Source organism: Zalophus californianus, chromosome 2 (genome assembly GCF_009762305.2).
Source record: "Zalophus californianus isolate mZalCal1 chromosome 2, mZalCal1.pri.v2, whole genome shotgun sequence".
NCBI lineage: Eukaryota > Metazoa > Chordata > Mammalia > Carnivora > Otariidae > Zalophus > Zalophus californianus.
In genome coordinates, this window is record NC_045596.1 from 198,840,332 (window position 1) to 198,862,834 (window position 22,503).

General features: G+C 36.7%; 1 protein-coding gene across 1 annotated transcript in view; it reads left to right on the forward strand.

Moving 5' to 3' along the window:
• CSMD1 (CUB and Sushi multiple domains 1) overlaps positions 1 to 22,503 on the forward strand; it is a 2,028,797-nt gene that overhangs the window by 580,420 nt on the left and 1,425,874 nt on the right. The window contains exon 3 of the mRNA XM_027598604.2: positions 17,325 to 17,437. Within this exon, the coding sequence (XP_027454405.2) occupies positions 17,325 to 17,437 (113 nt within the window). The remainder of the gene's footprint in view (positions 1 to 17,324; positions 17,438 to 22,503) is intronic.

A 22,503-nucleotide genomic window follows, 5' to 3' on the forward strand; every position in this document is an offset into this window, starting at 1 on the left:
GATGGAAGCTGCTAACTCTGAGATATGGGAAGTGACATCCCTTCCTTGAACCCAGGGTCACACACAGGCTCCCCAGGCATGTGAGTGTTCTGTCACGTCTCCTTCCTGTCCTCCCGACTTCTGTGATATTGCCCAAGAAATGTCACTTTGCTCTTGGGCTCTCCGCTTCCATCTGGTTTTCCTTTTCTCAGGTCCGCTAAGGTTCTACCTTGTGAAAGAGATAGGTCAATGTATGCAAATTCCAAACTCCATCCGTACATTCATAAGGGTGCAGGGGATAGTCTTTTCCAATCAGAAGGTGGGAATTTTGCATGTTCAAATACCAGGGGAATGACTAGAAAGTTTTAGTACTGGGACAGATCTGGGTGTGAGAAAATGAGACACATTCTTTTGCTTTTTAACAAAATAATGCCAAGGGAAGAGAATTGGCTTTATTAAATTTGCTTTCTGTGGTTTAAGCCTATGCGCATGAGCATGCCCTTCCGCTCCTGGGCCTTGGAAGGAGCGGGGTTCTGTGTGAGGGGCCAGGGGTGGACGCTTCACCTGGAGGGGCCGTCCCCTCTCGTGGAACTTCACAACTAGTGAGGTAACCTCACAGGAGAGGGGATTCCCTTCAGTATCTTCCCTACTTTTTGTTTGCAGCTTGATTCTTTCACCATTGGTGTCCCTAATGATATCATTTCAATAATTTGATCATCTGCATGTATGGAATGCTGTTCTAATGAAGCCTAGATTATTGATTGTTTCCCAGTCAGTAACCAAAGTTAACTGCCTGGCTCAGTGTTTCTTATGTCCCTAGGACCCCCATTTGAAATCCCTCATGTTCCCAGAGCTCAAAACACAGGCTCTAGAGAGTGACTCCCGATTCGATTCTTGGCTCTGGTCTTCACTCACTGTGTGGTCTTAGACAAATAGTGGAAGGTGCCCGAGGTTTACTTTCCTCACCCACCCAACAGGACATTATTTTAAGTGCTGCGTGCAAAGGCGGCAAAGTCGGAGCACTGACAGTAAATGCTCCGTAAAGTTAGCTGGCATGAGATCTGGTGCATGCGTGTTGTGACCCAGTTCTAGAAAATCCACTCAGTGTGAAAGCCTTCCTGACATATAATGATCCCTTGTTTAGCGTCAGGGAAGGGAATTCTGCAACCAGCCCTTCGAATACATGATTTTAGCTCTGCTGCTCCCTGACCTCTGGCCGGAGCCACAGCTGCTGGCTCTTTGTCACGCTACAGTCCTCTGATAAGCCAGGAGTTCAGAAATAATTACTAGTCACTTGTTATTCATACAACAAGTGATTTCTTTTCCGAGTAGTCAATATTTCCAGAGTCTAGTCCTGTCTGTGTCTGTTCTAGTTTGTGAGCTTTACCGAAACCCTGCAGGTATTTGTACAGGCCCTCTGAGAACACATGGAGATATAAGGAAGTGTAGACAGGTAGATTATCTTTAAGGCCTTTGAAAAAATATACCGTTTATTTGAAATAATTCCCATTTACACAATTGTTACATAAGATTCATTTAAAAAGGATATATACATTTTATTATTTCCACAACGGAAATAGCAAAGCTGATTTCCCTAGAACCTTCTCTTGTCTGTGCACTTCATGAACTCAGGAAGCATGTGCTGTGTTTCTAAGACACATCAGACTCATCAAAAAAGCTTGGTTTCCAAATCATTAGCAGAGATTCTTCATTTCTGTGTCAGGATGCACAGATTCTTCTGTTTCTCTCCTCTTTTCCTCCTTTCAGGTAGCTTCTGGGTGTTGCCCAGGCAGTCACTCCAAAGTTAGAGCAGAGGGGTAGGAGAAAACGTTGTGATGGGCCATTGTGTATTGTGAGAGTCAGGAGCTCTACTCTCTCTTTCTCTCTCTCTCAATTTTAAATGCAATGGATTCTACCTAACGACTGGATTTGAATTTCAATGTTAATTGAATGTTGAACTTAGGTTCAAATCAAGACCAAAATCTCTATTTCAAATTATTCTTTGTCAGGTATCACAGTAAAATAAATAAATTTGCACATCCTTTTTCAGGTCCTTGAATGATTTTCTTAATATGATTGAGACTGGAGTAAACTCCAGGGGGTGATTACCCAATCCCTTCACTCCCCAACCAGAGAGGGACTCCTTTAAGGACTCACCTCATCTTTCACGACCATGAGCATTAAATATTCTAGCCCTCAGATGAGAACATCAAGCAGGAATGCTATGAGGTATTCTAAGATAGCACAGGGCTTATCTACAATCCTAACATGGAAAAGTGGCATATCTGGGTGAAAACAGTATGAAAAGATCTCGATAGAAAAATCCTACTAATGGATTTTGCCCTAGAAAGACAATTTATGGACCCTTATCAGTCAGGTGCAAATGACGTTAACAGCTTAGAAGCGTCCGGAGCAGAGGAGGAGGACACTGGAGTAGACTATTTATAGTCATATTTATGAGTGGGAAATGCTGTTACTATTTTAATGTTATTTATAAATGATGCTGTTTCTATTGTCATAATAGAGTCACATTGAGAGGAAGTTCTTTCATGCTTGGGGGCAAAATCTGCTTAGATTTTTGTTTCCAGTAGTGTATTACAGACACTGTAATTATGAAATAACTTTCTCAAAATAACTTGATGCATTGGTAGAAAAAGAGGATCAGTGGAATTAATTCTTGGCAAATTTGTTTAGAATGCAATCTGGGGAAAGTTTATTTTTCCCAGAGGCAGTTTTATTAGAGTAGTGCTTGAGGAGAGAGTGCGCTCCCTCAGGAGCCAAGTTTTGTTTAGTGCGGTGAGGTAAAACAAGCACTAAGTCCCCATAACCAAATGAGAGCCTGCTCAGGATTCTGGGAAGGAGGAACCCACGGAGTAACCGGGATGTGAGCAGGAGTAGGTGCAAAAATGAAAGGCTTTTCTCTTTTTCTTTTTTTAATTTTTTATGGCATAAACCTCTTTGGAAGGCAAGGTGTAAGTTAAAGCAAATGCAGTGGTTTAATTGTTCTCTCTATAAAATATTAAACACCAAAACGAGAAATGTGATTTTAGACAAATTTTCCTCCACAGCATTTAACACTGTGTGAGAAACCCCTGCCTAACTCCCTGGGGCCCTGTTGAGGGTGGGGGTTGTGGAGCCTGACTGACAAAAGTAATTTTGCCTTAGCAGATCAGAGGGGGGCATGCCGGATAGATCTGCACAGAGCCTTGTTGTGCGGAATCAGAACAATCAGTACCATCAAAATCATTTCCATGATTTATTTTTTTAATTCCTTTATTCTTTGGCTCCCTCTCTGATGGGAGAGAGTCATGGTGATATTTCAACCAGTGGGCTGTAGACACCTGCCTCCTGGGAGCTCAGGGGTGGCTGTGGGCCACACTGAGCATCCCCCCACCTTCCTCGAGTTTCTGTTCCTGTCCAAGGGTGGGGTCAAACCCGAGGGGGACCCAGTGCTAAGGCCACTCCTCTGCGTATTCATTCTGTTCTCATATCTAGCCCAACTTTGTCTCCTTCATCAATGCATAACCGGGCCTTCTGCATTGAAAGGAGCCCTCCCCTTTTTCAACTCTGATCCAATTTGGATTCTATAATTTAAATTACAATAACCTCTTTATTTTTCGTAATTGCTTGAAGGAACTGGCAACAGGTCAAACTCAGCCATTATTTCTAAAGCATTTTGAAGCGGGGAGTTTGATGTTTCTTCATTCACTAGAGCTGTATTTTGTATGTTTACACGTATGTGTATATATACACACATATATCTATATATACATGCATGCAGAGCTGTTGAAAAGCAATAAAACCAAAATTATCAGGATAAATTGGACAGAGTATTCTCATGATCAAGAAGGCTACTAGAAACATGACATTTTCAAAATAGTGCCAAATATATTAATGTAAGAGAGAGATGATCCTTTAAGAAAGCAATCTGTCTCTCGCATAGAACTTCTGAGAAGAAAGTTAATTATGCCTTATAACATCAACTGTGTGTCTATATGTTTCAGGGCTTCAATTCTTGTTTTTAAGAGTTCTGTAAATTATATACATGTCAATTTTCATAGATGTGAATAGAAGCCCTGAAATTTCTGGAGTATGTGTATTGTTTAAAGCAGCTTGAACATACGTACATTATTAAATAAATTATGGGGAAAATGTCTAGCTTATCATAGGAAAAAATACTATTGCATATGTATATATCCCTTCATCCTTAGTTATGTAGATATAAACACATATATCCATTAAGCATATGAATTTTTTATTCCCGAAATTACTATGAAAAGCTATTTCAAAGTGGTACCAGCAAATCGTTTAGGCATTCCACCTGTGTTATGACTTCAAAGGCAGATGATGAGCTACCTAGAATGACTTAGCTCCTAGTAAGCACTAGGCAATAGGAAAAGATGTCTTGACTCTTGGACAAAAGATTGCTGTCTTATGACAGGATGCCCTGATTTTCCTTTGTTAACATTGATTGCTCCCCTGGTTCTGTTGTGTGTATTACTTGTCCTTTAGTGAATGGACAGCAGGTGAACACCAGGCCTTTTTCTTAGGCTTTGTAAATGCAGGATTTTATGAAATGTTTTGCCTCTGGACTCTTTTGATCTACTAATAATTGCAACTTAGTATTTTCAAAAACCCAGGGTCAGGCTGAGATAAAGTAATAAAACCAGATGACCAGATAACTTTCTTCTTCCTAAGTCAATCAGACTCAGAGAGATGTAAGGAGAACTTGTCAAGGGGAAGCAGGAGGTGTAGACGTGGCCACATCTGTGCTTGAAATTGTCTCATGTAAACAGGACTTGCAGCTTTAATTTCTTAATGACAGTAAAAATAAATTGTTACAATTAATTATAGTGCAGTAACAATTGAGTATAGTAGCTTCTTCAACTATCTTTGCAGCTGGGCCAATCATTTGACCTACCAAAGAGGCCAAAAAATTTTGAAAACTCTTAAAGAAATTAGAAGGTATTTAACTCAGTCTTTGACCAAGAAAGATGAAATAAACCGATGGTCCCTGAGGTTAAAATCCAACATATTTTTTTAGCAATGGAATTACACAACAGCTTGAGTGTGTGTATTTATGGTCTGCCTGCTAAGATAAAATGTGCAATTTAAATTGATACTGTGAGTGGATTTGTATATTTTATCTTAATTGTTAGAAATAAGTGGTATGTTGAACGGAACAGAAAAATAGGCATTATTTTGAAAGGCCAGAAGTTAAGATGTGATGATAATACATAACTTCTTAAATTGGATTTTACAGTAATTTCTACATAGAGTCTCTTTCCAAATGATGACAGAAATTTTCATTTGGTAAAGCCAAGTAGATTCCTCACTTCAGTGTGGATGTGTGTGCAGGTGTATGCATGTGTGTGTGTAGGAGTGAGTAGGTATGTTTGTATATGTGTGTGTGGTAGGTGTGTGTGTGTGCATGTGTGTGTGTAATTCCACCTTTTCAAAGTTTTACCTACTTGCTTCCACCCTCTTTAGATGGTATCTGAATCCAGGGGTCTCGTAGGATCCCACAGCCCCTACCTGTCTCCTCCTGACACCATCTGAGACGTAATTGTGCGGGTCTTTGTCAGGAGTGTCTAGACCTGCTCGCAGAGGCTGAGCTTCCACATTAGCCATGTGCTCTCATGCATTCAAGACCACGAAGGACATGGCCCTTACCTCTCTTGGATGCCAGAGTCTTTAGCTCACTCTTGCACGCTGGCATGTCATCAGACAGGGACATACCCTGTGGCGCTTGCATGCACATCCCATGGCTCTCGCTCTGACCTGGCATGAGGGGCTCCTCATGAGGGTGGCTGCCTCACAGGGCTCTACCTGCAATAGAAATCGGTCTCCTTAGGTTCTTCCATCCACCTCAGTTCTCTCAGGGACATTCTGATGTTCCAGATCACCTCTTGCTACCCAAACTGTCCTTATCCCTAGACCAGGAAACCATTATCAAGTCTCTAAGAAAAGGGGGCTGATGCAATATTCTTTCAGGTTTACGGCTTGTGGCACGAACCTGAGGCACTAACAATTTAAGCAATGAACATAGCTGCCGATGCTCTGAGTTTCAAGAGTCTGTTCAGAAGCCATGAACTCGATTCTTTGCTCCTTACGTTCAGTGGTAATTACTTTCTGAAAAAAAAAGAGGGACCAATGGGGGAAAAAAAGGAGGCTGGTGAGGAGAAAAGAAAGGAAAACTTCAATACTTTATCCCACTGGACAAGTCACCTTGAAATGACTAAGTGGCAAAACCACTGGCTTGGGAGGAAGATGAGCTCAGTTTTCAGCGTGGGCTCTGGCACTGTGTGCACGGCTCCGGCTAGGTCGCTGAGTCTCTCTCTCGGCATCCATTCTTTCCTCCATAAAACAAAAAGCTGAAATAACTGACATCTAATGTTATTTTATGCTACCTACTACTTTAAGATTCTGCTCCAATAAAGAACACTTTCCTATACCTGCAACCAATCTTGGACAAATTCTAATGCATGATCTTGAATAACTTTCAGCCAATAATTAGTTAACTTCAAAGTATATGCCTAGTAACTGGAGATATAAAACTATAGAATTCACTGACAATATGTTTTATTATTCAACATAAGAATACATCACCTGGAAATTACTCCCAGTTTTTCTGCCACATCTATAGGTGACTATAAGATTGGTATTTCTATTAAAAATTAGTTCATTTTATTTATAGGCGGTTTTATCACTTTATAATTATATAATCTTTTGATGATGGTCACTTCCCCCCAAATTTTAATGTATACCTTTTTATTTATTTATTTATTTTTAAGATTTTATTTATTTATTTGAGAGAGAGAGAGAATGAGAGATAGAAAGCACGAGAGGGAAGAGGGTCAGAGGGAGAGGCAGACTCCCCACTGAGTGGGAAGCCTGATGCGGGACCCGATCCCGGGACTCCAGGATCATGGCCTGAGCCGAAGGAAGGCAGTCGCTTAACCAACTGAGCCACCCAGGCGCCCTTAATGTATACCTTTTTAATTTGGGGGCTGTGTCTACCTGTCTGAGATCCTGCATTATTTTTTTAAAACACTGAAAAGGTATTTATGGGATTTTTGGAGAACATCCCAGATTTTGTGTTTTGTTGAGCATTCAGTTCAACAATCAAGAGCTTTGTTTATAGCACCATATCCCCACCACCAAATCTGGCTGCTGTGAGACTTCTATGTGGATTATTCTGATTTACTTCCATGTATTTTCTTATCCTTCACTCTACACTAGAAGCTTCTTGAATGCCTAAAATGTGTTAATCCTGAATATGACTTTTAGTAGATGTCCAGGAGTGATTTTGAGTTGATAAATAATTGATTCTCATTACCCAGTATTGTACTGCAAACTAAACATATAGTCATGTTCGGGCTCCAATAAAACACCTAGAGAGACACAAGTCTTAAAAGAGTAATAATAAACACACAATGGATGTTTTTTTGAAAAACATGGAGCCTCATATTTTATTCTGTGGCATGAAAACTATGCAAAGTGATAGCAGGAAGGGAAAAATGAAGGGGGGGGAATCAGATGGGGAGACGAACCATGAGAGACGATGGACTCTGAGAAACAAACTGAGGGTTCTAGAGGGGAGAGGGGTGGGGGGATGGGTTAGCCTGGTGATGGGGATTAAGGAGGGCACGTTCTGCATGGAGCACTGGGTGTTATACGCAAACAATGGATCGTGGAACACTACATCAAAAACTAATGATGTAATATATGGTGATTAACATAACAATAAAAAATGAAAAAAAAACTAATGATGTAACGTATGGCGACTAACATAACATTAAAAAAAAAAACCTTCAGAAAAAAATATGCGAAGTACCAGTAATGGGACCAGTACTTGAGCATCATAGAGAGAAAGATTCCTAAAAAAATCTAAGTTATTAGTTAGTAACGTAATTAACTGCTTTGTGGGATGTTTACTTCTCAGCCTTGGATGCATTCACTCAGGTCTTGGGCAGGGGCTAACTGAGACTTTTTGCAAGGAAATTAATTTGATAGGTGAAATATTGGATACATTAATCTGTTAGATCATTGCTAACTCCTAGGGTATGATTCTAATCTCACTCCTCATGTCAGGCCAAACTTTTTTATAACCTATATTATGAGGATATCCACACTGGCATATGGTATGAAATTTGATGTTATCAATTATGGAGTATTAATGTGATTTTGGCAACATTTGGCTTTGCAGAGATTTTCTTTAAAGCAATTACATTCACTGAGAAAAGATTTAAGTTAGGGATTTTTTTTCCTAAATTACTTAAAGCATTCACTTGACATTTTAACTAAACTGTAGTTTTAAAGATATTTGACATTTTAAAATCACAAAAACCATAGATTATGCAGTATGTACAGTGTGTAATTTGGGAGTGAGCGTCTGTTTGATGGAGTCATAACTTGCTCATTAATTTCTGGGAAATAAACTACACTCATACCAGTCATCTGTTTCTGTTTAGCTTTTCACTGAATCTGCTTTTTTTTTCTTTTTTCCTTCAACAATACCATGTCCAATATTCAAGATTATTCTCTGGGTATCAGTGATTTGAGTATCTTGCATGATAGTGGAGTAGAAATATTCCATATCTATTTCTGCATGCAATTCATCCTAGTAATTTCTTGAGAGTGGAAACGGAATGAGCTTTTTCGATTTTGAGACTCGTGTTTCTGCCAAGTGAGCATGGATCAGGCATGTGTTGGTGCAGCCACTTCTCCATGCCCTGCTTTCCCCCACGCCCTCTCACCTTCCAAACACATGCTCTGTTGTTTCCCCAGATTGTTGCATGTGAGACGCGATTACTTTCTCCTCGGCTCAGAAAGTAGAGTAAATGAGATTCTATAGGACACCAGGGACGTCACTGGGAAAAGAGAGAGAGAAAGAAAGAGAGAGAGAGGGAGGGAGGGAGAGAGAGAGGCATATTTGGACCACTAGGGGCCACACTTTGCTTTTTACTGAGAATGAAATGGCTTTCTTGTTACTGTTCTCATACTCCATCCCCTTGATTAATTATGCTCTTCTTTTCCCTGCAAATGATTCAATTAGGGTGTCAGAAACACGCAAGCAAACAAAGAAAACCCCTAATGTTTTGAATAGGGATAATAGGGTTGTTTTCTCCAGGGGTGACCTTGGAATGGATGTTGGGGTAGATTCATCTTCTTCCAGCCCATCCTGGGTCCAGCTGCTGTCCAAGCTGACCACACTGCATAGTAAAGCCTGCTTAGTCTCATTAGGCAGAATTATGGCAGAAAAGATGCTATATACAGATGGACCCTACGTATTTGTGGATTGATTTTCATTCCATCTCAAAGTGGTTGAAATATATTATAGCTTCAATCTTCTGAAATACCAGTATTCTGAATCACAATGTATGAGGAAGAGGTAAAATGGTGGTAGGCAATTGGGTCTGATGGAAATGGGGATGGGAAAGATGGTCTTATTTTCTTTCTTGTTTGCTTTCATTAACTTACCATTTCATTAATCTCTGATTCCTTATAGCCAGAATTAAGGTGGCTTACCAAGATAGAAAGAGACCTGCTTGGCAGCATGGTAAGAATTAGAAAGGATACAGATGTATAGAATCTGGAATGAGGCCACTCCACAAACTCACGTGTTGTTTCGTAAAGGCCAGAAATTTGGCTCTAAGTTGTTCTGTTTTGTTTTGTGTTTTAGTCGATGCTAAGGGAAATACTTGAACAGCTCCATGATTTCCTGGGTGTTAAAAATAGACCAGTTGTTCCTAAGAACAGGTATTCATCTGAGAAAGACAACAACATTAGTCCCCAGGGTCCGCATGGAAATGATGTAAGTGATGAAGTAAAGAGTGTCCTCAACAGCGAATTTGTAGAGAGATGGAAGAGTGTGTTACTGGTCTTTTTTGTAACATTCCTCACTCCCCAACGTTCCTCAGCTGGTACGATGGAGGAATGGCTATAAACATCAAAATCACATTTAGCTCTTGAATGTACTTTCTGGTCAAATGGATCGACTCATCCTCTCCCCATGCCTCAACCAATGTTGGATTCCATTCTTTTGTACTCAAATATTACTGTGTTTGTTCCATTTCAACTATTTGAAACAGATCATAGGTATATATTTTATCTACAGCTGCACATGCTAAACTTCCCCAGACTCTCCAAAGGTAGTCATGTAACATTGTTTTTAGAACTCTTAGCCTCATGATACATTTTTTTCTGAGCTAATAATACTGTTTGACTATGTCCTTTCAAAATCACAATTCTTTACCAAACTCGTTAAAGAAAACACAAGTTTGTATTTATTTTAAAGTGCTACCACATTATGTGATATCTAAACCTATGCTAATAAACATTTAAAATTTGTAAATGACCAAATGAAATGGTCCACAACAATTTTTGTTCAATTTAGTTTTGGAAACTAATGAGAGAATGTTTTGTTATTAAATACTCTTTTCTTGATTTTTTACTGATTTGATTATTTTCATCTGTTAATATTTTCTTGACTGCTTCTCAGTCCCAACCCTCCAATCTATTGTTTTATTAAACTCTTTAAGGTAATTATAGATTTCCACACCGTTGGAAGAAATACCAGGGAGATTCTGCATACTCTTTACCTGGTTCCCACAAAGGTAACCTCTCACAAAACAATAGTGCAATAACACTATAGAATATTGACATTGAATCAGTAGAGATACAGGCCACTTTGCAGCCCCATGAGAATCCCTCATTTACTTCTTTTATAGCCACACACACTTCCCTTCTGCCCCTATAACCTCCTTAATTGCTGGCCACAAAAAACTCTGTTCCTGTTTTCAATAATATTGCCATTTCAAGAATGTTTTAAAAATGGAATCCTGTGGCCTGTAACCTTTAAGGGTTGACTTTTTTTTCACTATGTATAATTTTCTGGAGATTCATCCAGGTGGCGCACATCAATAGTTCATTTCTCTTTATCACTGAATAGCAATATATGATATAGATGTGCCACAATATGTGAACCATTTACTTTTGAGTTATTTCCAATTTTTTATTTCTTTTTTTAAAAAATTGAAGTATAGTTGACATACAATGTTATATTAGTTTCAGGCGTACAACACAGTGATTTGACAAGTGTATACATTATGCTATGCCCCCCACAAGTATAGCAACTGTCTGTCCCCATACGGCAGCACTATTATAATACCATTGACCTTATTCCCTATGTGCCTTTCATCCCAATGACTTATTTGTTCCATCACTGAAAGCCTGTACCTCCCACTCCCCTTCACCTATTTTGCCCATCTTCCTTCCACCCCCTCCTCTGACAACCACCTGTTTGTTCTCTGGTTTCTGGGTCTGTTTCTGTTTTTTGTTTGTTTATTTGTTTTGTTTTTTAGATTCCACATATAAGTGAAATCATATGGTATTTGTCTTTCTGTATCTGACTTAATTTTACTTAGCACTATACCCTCTAGGTCCATCCAAGTTGCCACAAAAGGCAAGATTTCATCCTTTTTTATGACTAATGGTCCATGGTATATGTATGTGTATGTGTGTGTGTGTGTGTGTGTGTGTGTGCATGTATACCATTCCATTCCAACTATACACACACACACCACACACATGTACACACTCACATATGTACACATCACATCTTCTTTATCCATTCATCTATTGATGGAAACTTGGGTTGCTTCCATATCTTGGCCATTATAAATAATGCTGCAATAAACATAGTGTTTATTATTGTTTTAGTTTTCTTTGGGCAAATACCCAATGGTAGAATTACTGGACTATATGGCATGTCTATTTTAACTTTTTTGAGGAATCTCAGCACTGCTTTCCACAGTGGCTGCACCAGTTCATGTGCCCACCAGCCATGCGTGAGCATTCCTTTTCTCCACATCCTCACCGCCACTTCTTATTTCTTGTCATTTTGATTCTAGCTGTTCTGCCTGGTGTAAGGCAAAATCTCATTGTGGTTTGATTTGCATTTCCCTGATGATTAGTGACACTGGGCATCTTTTCATGTTGGCCATCTGTATATCATTTTTGGAAAAAAAAGTCTATTTAGGTCCTCTACTCATTTTTTAATTGGATTTTGGGTGTTAAGTTATGTAAATTCTTTTTATATTTTGAATATTAACTCCCCATGGAATATATGATTGACAAATATTTTCTCCCATTCAGTGGTCACCTTTTCATTTTGTTGATGGTTCCTTTCACCGTGCAAAAGCTTATTTTGGTGCATTCCCAAAGTTTAATTTTCCTTTTGTGTCTCTTGCCTCAGGAGATGTATCTAGAAAAATGTTGCTATGGCCCATGTCAGAGAGATTACTGCCTATGTTTTTTTCTAGGAGTTTTATAATTTCAAGTCTCACATTTAGATATTTTGTCCATTTTAAGTTTATTTTTGTGTGTGGCATAAGAAAGTGGTCCAGTTTTCTTTTATATGTGGTTGTCCAGTTTTCCCAACACCATTTGTTGAAGAGACTGTCTTTTCCCCAGTGTATATTCTTGTCTCCTTTGCTGAAGTGTAATTGGCCATATAATCGTGGGTTTATTTCTGGGCTCTGTATTCCTTTCCATCAATCTATGTGTATATTTGTACCAGTACCATCCTGTTTTAAATACTATAGCTCCCAATTTTTGATTACTAAGAATGAAGCCTTATAAACAATTGTGTGCAGGTTTTGACCATAAATCAGTTCTCTGGGGTAAATGTCCAGGAGAGCAATTGTTTGGTTGTTACATATTTAATTTTTTAAGAAACTGTCAAACTGTTTTCCAGAGTGGTTGTGCCCACTAATGACATACGAACAAGCAATTTTCTCCACATTCTTGCCAGCTTTGGTATGGTCACTCCTTTTTTATTTTAGCCATTCTGCACATGTATGTAGTGATATTTCTTTGTGGCTTTAATTTGCATTTCCCTAATAACTAATAATGTTAAAAATCTTTTCACGTACTTATTTGCCATCTCTGTATCCTTTTATATGACATGATTCTTCATGTCTTTTGCCTGTTTTCTGACTGGATTGTTTGTTCTTTCACGTATTGAGTCTTTAACATTCTTCATATATTCTAGATGCTTATCCATTGTCAGATATGTGGTTTGCAAATACTTCCTACCAGTGTATAGCATGCCTTTTCATCTTCTCAGTGTGGTCTTCCATAAAAAAGTGTTCAATTTTTATAAAGTCTGATATGTCCGCTTCCTTTGCTTTTGGTGTCCAGTCTAGGAATTCTTTACCTAGTCCTACATTTTCCATAGTCCTATGTGTTTTCTAATTTTTTATAGTTTTACGTTTATGTCTATGATTCATATTGAGTTAAATATTATATAAGGTTTAGATTTTGGTATAGGCTCATTTTTGTTGTTCTTGCTTGTGGACAACCATTTGTTCCAGCATCATTGTCAAAATACTAACTTTACTCCACTGAGTTGCCTTAGCACCTTGAAATCAATTGGGTTTATTTATGTGGCTTTGTTTTTGGATTTTCTGTTCTCATCCATTGATGTATGGATCTGTTAATTTGACAGTTCCACATGATCTTGATTACTGAATTTATAAAATAAGTTTTGAAAATGAGTAGCCTGATTTATTTTATTTTTTTTTTTTTTTTGAAATTACTTAAACTATTCTATTGGGTCTTGAAGGCTTTCTTTTTTTTTAATTATTTATTTATTTGATGGGCTGGGGGGAAGAGAGAGAGAGAGTGCACAAGCAGGGAGAGCAGCAGAGAGAGGGAGAAGCAGGCTTCCCGCCGAGCAGGGATCCTGATGTGGTGCTCAACCCCAGGACCCTGAGATCGTGACCTGAGCAGAAGGCAGACACTTAACTGACTGAGCCACCCAGCCACCCCAGGTCTAGGCTTTCTTCTGAAACATATTTTAGAAGAATCTTGCCCATATCTTCAAAAAATCTTGTTGGGATTTTGATAGAGATAATGTTAAACCTGTTTGAGGAGAATTGATATCTTTATAGTTTTGAGGTTTCCAAACTTTTAGCATGGTATATTTCTTCATTTGTTTAGTTTCATACTGGTTTCTTTCCTCAACATAGCACAGTTTCAAGGGTATAGTTTTCTACCCTTACCCTACAGCTAAGCATTTTTTAAATGATTATAAGTGGCATTGTAATATTTAATTTTGGTGTCAATGTGTTCAATGCTAGTATGCAGAAATACAGTTGAATTTTGTATGTTCATTGTGTATCCTGTGCACTTGCTCATCTCAAGTATTAGCTCCAGGAATTTTCTTATAGACTCATTGGCATTATCTGTGTAGATAATTGTGTCACCTGCAAAGAGGGGCAATTTTATTTCTTGCATCCTAATCATATGCATTATTTTCTCTTCTTGGCTTACTGCTCTGGCTAGATCTTCCAGCACAATTTTGAATAAAAGTGGTGAGACAAGACATTCTTGCCTTGTTCTCAGTCTTAGGAGGAAGCATTCAGTCTTACACCACCAAATGTCATGTTAGCTGTAGGTTTTTTAGGATATTCGTTGTCAAGTTGGGGAAGTTTTCCTCTTCATATTTTACTGGAAATTTTTCTCATGATTGAATGTTTAAATATGTGCAATGTTTGTTTTTTTTTTATTCCTGCACAGATTATCATGATCTAGTGATTTTATTCTTTAGGCTGTCATGATGGCAGATCATATTGATTTATTTTCCAAATACTGAACCATGTTTACATCCCTGGAATAAATACCACTTGGTCATGTGGGAGAATTCTTTTTATATATTGCTTTTATTTGTTCTTACTTTGTTAAAAATTTTCATATCCATATATATTAGAGCCATTATTGGTTTGTTGTTTTCTTTTCTTGCAAACTTTTTGTCTGGTTTTAGTATCTGGTTATCTTATCCTGAGCTGCCACAATGAAATATCTTACACTGAGTGGCTTAAACAGCAGAGATCTATTTTCTCACACAGATTTTTCACAGAGATTCTATTTTCTGGGGGTTGGATACCCGGTATCAGAGGGCAGCATGATCACGTTCTGGTGAGGACTTTTCCTGGCTTGCAGATACCTGCCTTCTCACCATTGCTCATATGGCCTCTGCTCAGTGAATGCATGTTGGGGGCTGGAGGGGCATCTCTTTCTCTTCTATTGCTCTCATGAAACCACCAATCCTATCAGATTAGCACCTCATGCTCTGACCTTATTTCATCTTAACTATCTCCTAAAAGCCCTGACTCCAAATACAGTTACACTGAGAGGTAGGGCTTCAATATATGAATTTTGGGGCAATCATTCAATCCATAGCACAGGGTAATTTAATTCTATAAAGTAGACAAGGAAGGTGCCCATCTACTTCCATTTTTTGGAAGAAACTCTCTAAAATTGATGTTAATTTTTCAAATGTTTGGTCGATGTCTTAGTGCATTTGGGTAGATGTCTAAGTGTATATAATGGAATAGCATAGACCAAGTGGTTTATAAACAACACAGATTTATTTCTCACAGTTCTTGAGACAGGGAAGTCCAAGATCATGGTGCCAGCTGATTTGGTGTCTAGCGTTAACTTTTTCTGTTACATAGACAGCATCTTGTTGCTGTCTTGATCCACACATGGCAGAAGGGGTGGGGGAATATTCTGGAATCTCTTTGAAAAGGGTGCTAATCCCATTTTGGGGGGCTTTGCCCTCATGTTCTAATTCCAATGAGAAGGACCCACCTCCAAACATCATCACCTTGGGAGTTAGGTTTCAACATATGACTTTTGGGGGACACAAACATGCAATCTATGCCAGTAGAAATCTGTAAAATCACTGGGACCTGTAGACTTCTTTTGGGGGAGTTTTAATAGTTATTATTCAAATTTTCTATTTTGTATTCAATAAGTTGTGGTAGTGTGTGTGTGTGGTTTTTTTTTAAGGAAGCAGCCTATTTCCTGTAAGTGATTAAATTTATGTGTACATTATTTGTATTTTTCTTTACTATTTTATGTCTTTGGGGTCTATAGTAATATTTTCTATTTTATTCCTGATATTAGGTATTTGTGTCTTCTACTTCCCCCCACTTTTTGTGTCAGTCTTGCTAAATGTTTGTTAATTTTGTTGACTTTTGCAAAGAATTAGCTTCTGTTTCATTATTTTTCTCTGTTCTTCTGTTTTGGGTTTCTTTGATTTCTAAATTTATATTTCTTGCCTTCTCTTTGCTTTGGGTTTATTTTCTTCTTCCTTTTCTAAGTTCTTGAGATGGGAGTTTGGGTTGCTAATGTGAGAAGTCTCCTCTTTTCTAATGTATATTTTTAATATTATTAACTTCCCTCTCATCACTGCTTAGCTGAGTCCTCTAACTTTTGATAGCTTGTCTTTTTATTTTCATTCATTTCAATGTATTTTTTTCTTCATTTTCCCTTGAGAGTTCCTCTTTGATCCGTGGATATTTAGAAGTGTGCTCTTTGGTGACTGGGGATTGTCCTGTCATTTTTCTCTTATGAATTTCTAGTTTGATTCTGAAACCTACGGCAGCTGGAATTAGATATTCAATACCATAGACTTACTGGCAAGCCAGAATTTCTCTACAAAGAATGAACGTTCAGACTTATTCTTTTTGGAATCAGAGAGTTGTGTTCAGACTATACTAAACCACCTATCTAGAGACAACCTACTTAATTAGCAAAGTTAGTTTGTATTTGTAAAATACGAATTGACGAAACATTTCTTTGACGTTTTAGAAAGCTGTTACTTTATAAAGCATTATGCATAAAATATATATTATTATCCTAGTTCACTCATTCAGACTGCTGACTTTATCATCATTAACATTTCTAAATATATATAAACCTAGTGATAGGGGAAAAACATATGTAAGAATCCAAAAGACTTGCCTTGAAACCCAAACATTAAAATCAATTCATTTGACCTCTGCTCAAGGTAGTAATTGATTTTTGTTTATTATGCTGTGACTAGTATATGTTTTCTTTTCAAGAAAGCTATGATTTATTTGGGGCAGATAATAAGAATAAGCACATTAACTATGAGATGAGACAACCCACCATCAAATAATTTAGGAGGACAATAATAAATCAAAGTACATGTAAAATCATATTTTTTCATGTAACATGTATAAGGATGACTTTGCATTAAGTTTCATGTCCCCTGTTTCATGCAATGCTGTATTGCACAATTCCTTCAATAAAGAATTTTCTCAAAAAGTTGTTTAAATGAACTATTACTTGAACATGCTTAATTTCAATCACCTAGCAACACCTTAAGTGTGAATCATGTAATTGTTTAGTGACATATCTCAAATAAACATACCGCCATGAAAAAAGAAATACAATGACTTCATCAAATAAGCTTGAATCACAAATTTATGCTTTTTCACTCTGTTCCTATATTTTTTATGGTTTAGATTATCGGGATTCCAGCTGCCATCCTCAATAGTCAGCACGGGATCTATCCTCACGTTGTGGTTCACGACAGACTTCGCCGTGAGTGCCCAAGGCTTCAAAGCCCTGTATGAAGGTAGGACATTTCTGGGCTCTGGACACACATACTGTCCAGACCATCTCCTACTTGCCACACGGGATTCAAGATTTCAATGCAAACACAAGCCGCTATTTCAGAGGTGGTTTGATGTTATAAACACTTGACTCTTGTGTAATATATTGATTGCAGAATACTGTCTACTATTAACTGCCAAACTTTCCAGGGCAAAAACATGTGTTTACTATTTTCCTTTATCGGCAGTACTCTTTTTTGTTGGAGAAGTGGTTTTTCTTTTGATGTGTGGCAGAGGAGTTTTGAAAATTTTGAATACGAACTCACAGCACTGCTGTTCTGTGAAAAATTCATTTTTAACTCAGAAGTGTTTTAAGAATGTAATTCTTAAACTTTTCGCTGGACAGTAATACTGTTAGTGCTAAAGTAAAGATAATTCCATGACATGTTTTTCTTGTCAAAGCCGAAACTTTTAATTGAGAAGATTACTTTGGTTTTACCGTTTGGTCATTGCAAGGTGTCTAGATTTTGTTTGTGTTTTCAGATTTTGTGCCTAGGAACCCTTTGGAATCTTGATATTGTTGAACTATTGTTGAACTTGGGGATGGAAATTTTAAAAAGATGAAAGAGAATTCAACCTTTGAGAGAGGAAGTAATAATAATGATCTTTTCAGGAATTCAGTTTTAAGAAATTACTAGTAATTCTTTAAGCATAAATGCTGAGGTGTGTCTGTTTTTGCCTTGATTTTCAGGGATAGTTAAGATTTTCTTTCCTGTGTAATACAGAGAGTATTATTTTTAATATAAGTATACCCCAGAGCCTGTGAAGTGACAATAGGCTAGAAGTAGGGGTATAAACTAATCCCTAGTTTCACCTCCTTTACTTAGGATGTTGTTCTGGATTAAGTCACCTCTGCATAGGCTTTTGTTTGGAGTACTCAGTGCACTTGGGGAAAAATCATTCTTTGTGGAAAGATAAAATCTAGTGTGCTTTGTGCAGCTGAACTTGGCTACTATACAATTATCAGAAAACATGAGGGTAGAATTTCGTGTTTGCACAGTCAGACCAATTTATCCTTTTATTCCGTGTTTCAGATGGAATGATGTTTAAGATTGTTTACTCTTCTGACTCCAGTGTCTTTCAGGCCACTGCATTTATATATAAACTGATATCAGTATATTTATTATACTTAAAGGTGTTTAAGTCTATTACCATTGGGAAGCAATTTAATCTTTGGAGAGTAACAAGCTAATTTAAGGTTAATAGGTGCTTTTAGCTTTCAAATGTGCATATACCTACCACTTCCTACATACACTAACTTCACATAATTTCTTTTTTGCTCAACATTACGAAAATATTTCTAAGGCACCCTGTTCTAGCTACCTGTGAAGCATAACCCGTCCAGTCACCATACCTGGTATTTGCTCAGATGGTTGATAATGCTTCAATATTTTAGAATCTGGCGACCTTCCTCTTCTTCCTGACAAAGTTGGTACTTGAATATTACATTTTGCTCAATTTCCTAAGACACATGTGGAAACTCAGTTGATGTTGAATGATTGCCAAATGAGTAATTCTGTTGACTCTTTCCGCACTATTGTTGCTGGTATTATTGGTTGCCATGATGGTATATAACACACAATTGGTGAGATTGTCTCTCTGTTGGAAAGAATATTTATGAATTATTTTAAAAAATGAGGATAAAGGTAAGCAGGACCAGGAGTTAAGTTAAATGTGCATTTTAAAATTGTTGATCTGTGGACATGCTCTTTTTGAAATTTATAGTTTAAATAATGACATTATAATATAATCTGATATTTAAAAGCAGATACAAGCCTTTTTCTTGAATGGAAAAAAAAAAGATACTGCATTAAAAGTTTGTCAGCAAAACCAAAATTGTATATAATATTTACTATCTCTATTTTAAAAGTATTTCTCCATTAGCTTTAAGGTCTCCTGAGAAAATCAATATGTACTATCTGGAGAAATAAAGTTAATTGTGGTCTCAGCAGAGGATTAAGTCCTGGAGAATTTATCCAGAAAAGAGTAAAGCTTTCACTGCAAGCACCAACTGATTTATCAGTAGTCTAATTTCCCACATGGACATTAGATACAGCTATAGGCAATGCCACTGAAAAAAAGTGAGATTTTATGAAAAATACTGCATAAAATATTCAAAAATACCTAGTCAAATAAAATATAAAGCAGAACCAATGATAATGGTCAGAAAATCATATAAATTTTTTGGGGGGAACCAGAACACAGAATCCTCTGAGGGACTCAGATTTCCTTGTTTCCCACAAGTTTTTATTTTGATGATACTGTCCATCAAGTAATTAATATAAGCCAAATGATGTAATAAAATTCTAATGTCTTGCCCAAGATCTCTAAAGGAAATTTAATTTAGATATAAAACAATAGATCAGCTTGTTCAAAAAAATAATATTCTGTAGCCTTAAACTAGTACTATGTTTTTCAGTTAAAATTAGAATTTATTTAATATTACCAGATTGATGTTTAAATTTTTAATTTAAGTTCTTTTGGTTAAATTGGAGAAAATGTTTCAAACTTTTAAAATCTGTCTAAACATGATAACCTTGATAACAAGCTTAATCCAAGCCCTGAACTTTGTGGTTTTCTGGCAGTAATTTGGAATAGGCATTATTTACATAAATTATTATTCATGTATGGAAATATTAAACTACATAATGAGTATGAAAACAATAATTTAAAAATTCTAATTAATGCATTCAGTCATTGAGTTTAACCCTGGAAATTAAATGGAAATATTTATAAATTTCAGAGTAACATTGCTCATCTATAGTAATTGACTCTCTAAATGTGGAGAGACCTTCAGGGTCTTAGTAAATTTATAGACTATCAGTTAAATCAACATATTCCAATGCATACATACTTCAGTAAAATTGAAGTTCATCACTGAACATTGTTCTTTATAGTAAACCAAAGAATTTGCATATTTTTTGGTAAATTTATAACAGAAAACACAGAGACTACACATAATGTACCATGACATGGATTACTATCAGACCTTCTGTATTTGCCCAGTATTGAAGTATTATGTATGTAAATAGGATTTATTCATATATTTCTATTTGCCAAATTTATTTCACTAGGATTTCAATTACCAACAAAATGCTTCATTTATTTCATAAAGATTATGTATGACTTAAGAAAATATCATTTCGGAGACCAGAAAATTAACATGGCATGTCAAGGCATGGCGAATATTATGCAATGACAAACATGCATGACAAGGCATGGCCATCAATTGACTTGAGGACAAGGAGAATAAATCAATTTGGTGACATGAAAATCTAGACAATGTGACACAAAGAACCTGTCTCTCTTTTGATTTTTTTCACTTTTTAAAAGGAGATGCCTCTTTCTTTCTTCCTTTCTTTTTCTTTCTTTTTGCCTTTCCCTTCCTCCCTTCCTTCCTTCCTCCTTCCCTCCCTCTTTCTTTCTTTCTTTCTGAGATGCCTCTATTTCTAATTGATTTTTTTATTCGTGACAAAGTAAATGTTAGAAACACTCGCGTATATATCATGAAAACTTTTCAACATGACATTTTAGTTATTTTGGTCTGAAGTCTGATTTATTTTTAAATGACTTTTCTTGTGTTAATGCACATGTTTGCTTTTGTTCTGGATATCATTCAAATATTTTGCAGTCTATTTCCTAATTTTTATTTGCTGATGTTTAATCATTTTATTCTTGATTAATTTTGTTTAAATGTAGTTTTCACAAATTATTTACCATAACTTAGGTTGACTTTTTAGACATTTTTGAAGGTGAAGTAAGTTTTCTTGGACATTGGTTGTATTTTTTATAATTCTGTATTTTCTGTGAGATAGAGTTTTTTATTTTATTTTATTTTATTATGTTATGTCAGTCACCATACAATACATCATTAGTTTCTGATGTAGTGTTCCATGATTCATTCTTTGCATATAACACCCAGTGCTCCACGCAGAACGTGCCCTCTTTAATACTCATCACCAGGCTAACCCATCCCCCCACCCCCCTCCCCTCTAGAACCCTCAGTTTGTTTCTCAGAGTCCATAGTCTCTCATGGTTCATCTCCCCCTTGATTTCCCCCACTTCATTTTTCCCTTCCTACTACCTTCTTTTTTTTTTTTTTTTTTTTGTCTAATACCATTTACATTTGGGTAGAAAACACCAACTCTGTGATTCAAATTAATGAGTCCAATGTGTATTCATTAGAATCAATAGTTTCCTTGTATAGAACATTTTTCAAAAGTCTAGGGCAATTTCATCGGTTGGGAACCAAATTTTCTTTGAACAATTGGCAAAGGTTTTTTATCTATGGGAGAGCAGATGTTTCAAAGGAATCAGAATGAAAATCATATGCATATTTTGACATGGATATTTATATCTGGTAAGGTAGAAGGAAGGTTACACTGGATTCTTGTCTAAGGCAAAATTGATAAATGGTGGGACACTATTCTTTTCAAGATTTCTTTAAAAATATTTGCTGACATGGTAGCTGAAAAGGGAGCACTTTAATGACAAATGTAGATAGTCATACATTTTGATCATAAGACGCTGATTTTACACACTGAGGATTTGTCTTTCCACATTTCCATCTTAGAATATACCGGACTTCTATTTTATGCATGTAATATAAGAAGCTGAGTGTCAGAATCTATTTGAATGAAACAAATACTGGTAGTATAATGAGGAGGAATTTAACATGCTAAATAGTAAAAAATTTACTTGTGGCAGGAAATCGTGTTTCATACAAAACAGTTCATTAATTGGAATGAGAAAAACAATTGTCCATTAAAATAGTTTAAGAACCTCCCCTGGGTTATTAAATACTCTTCTAAAGGATTTTTTTCAAGGTTTATTGTCTTAAAATCATTCATTCTATCAATTATGACATGCTCTGCTTACTAAGGTGTATGTATCTCTGTGGATCAATAGATGATAGGTACGTGATGCATATGTGTATGTGTAAGATGGTATGAACTCCTGTGTATATTTTCTTATTAAATTCTCACGAGATTCTTATAAGTGAAATAAAGTTGCCTAACATTATCAGGTA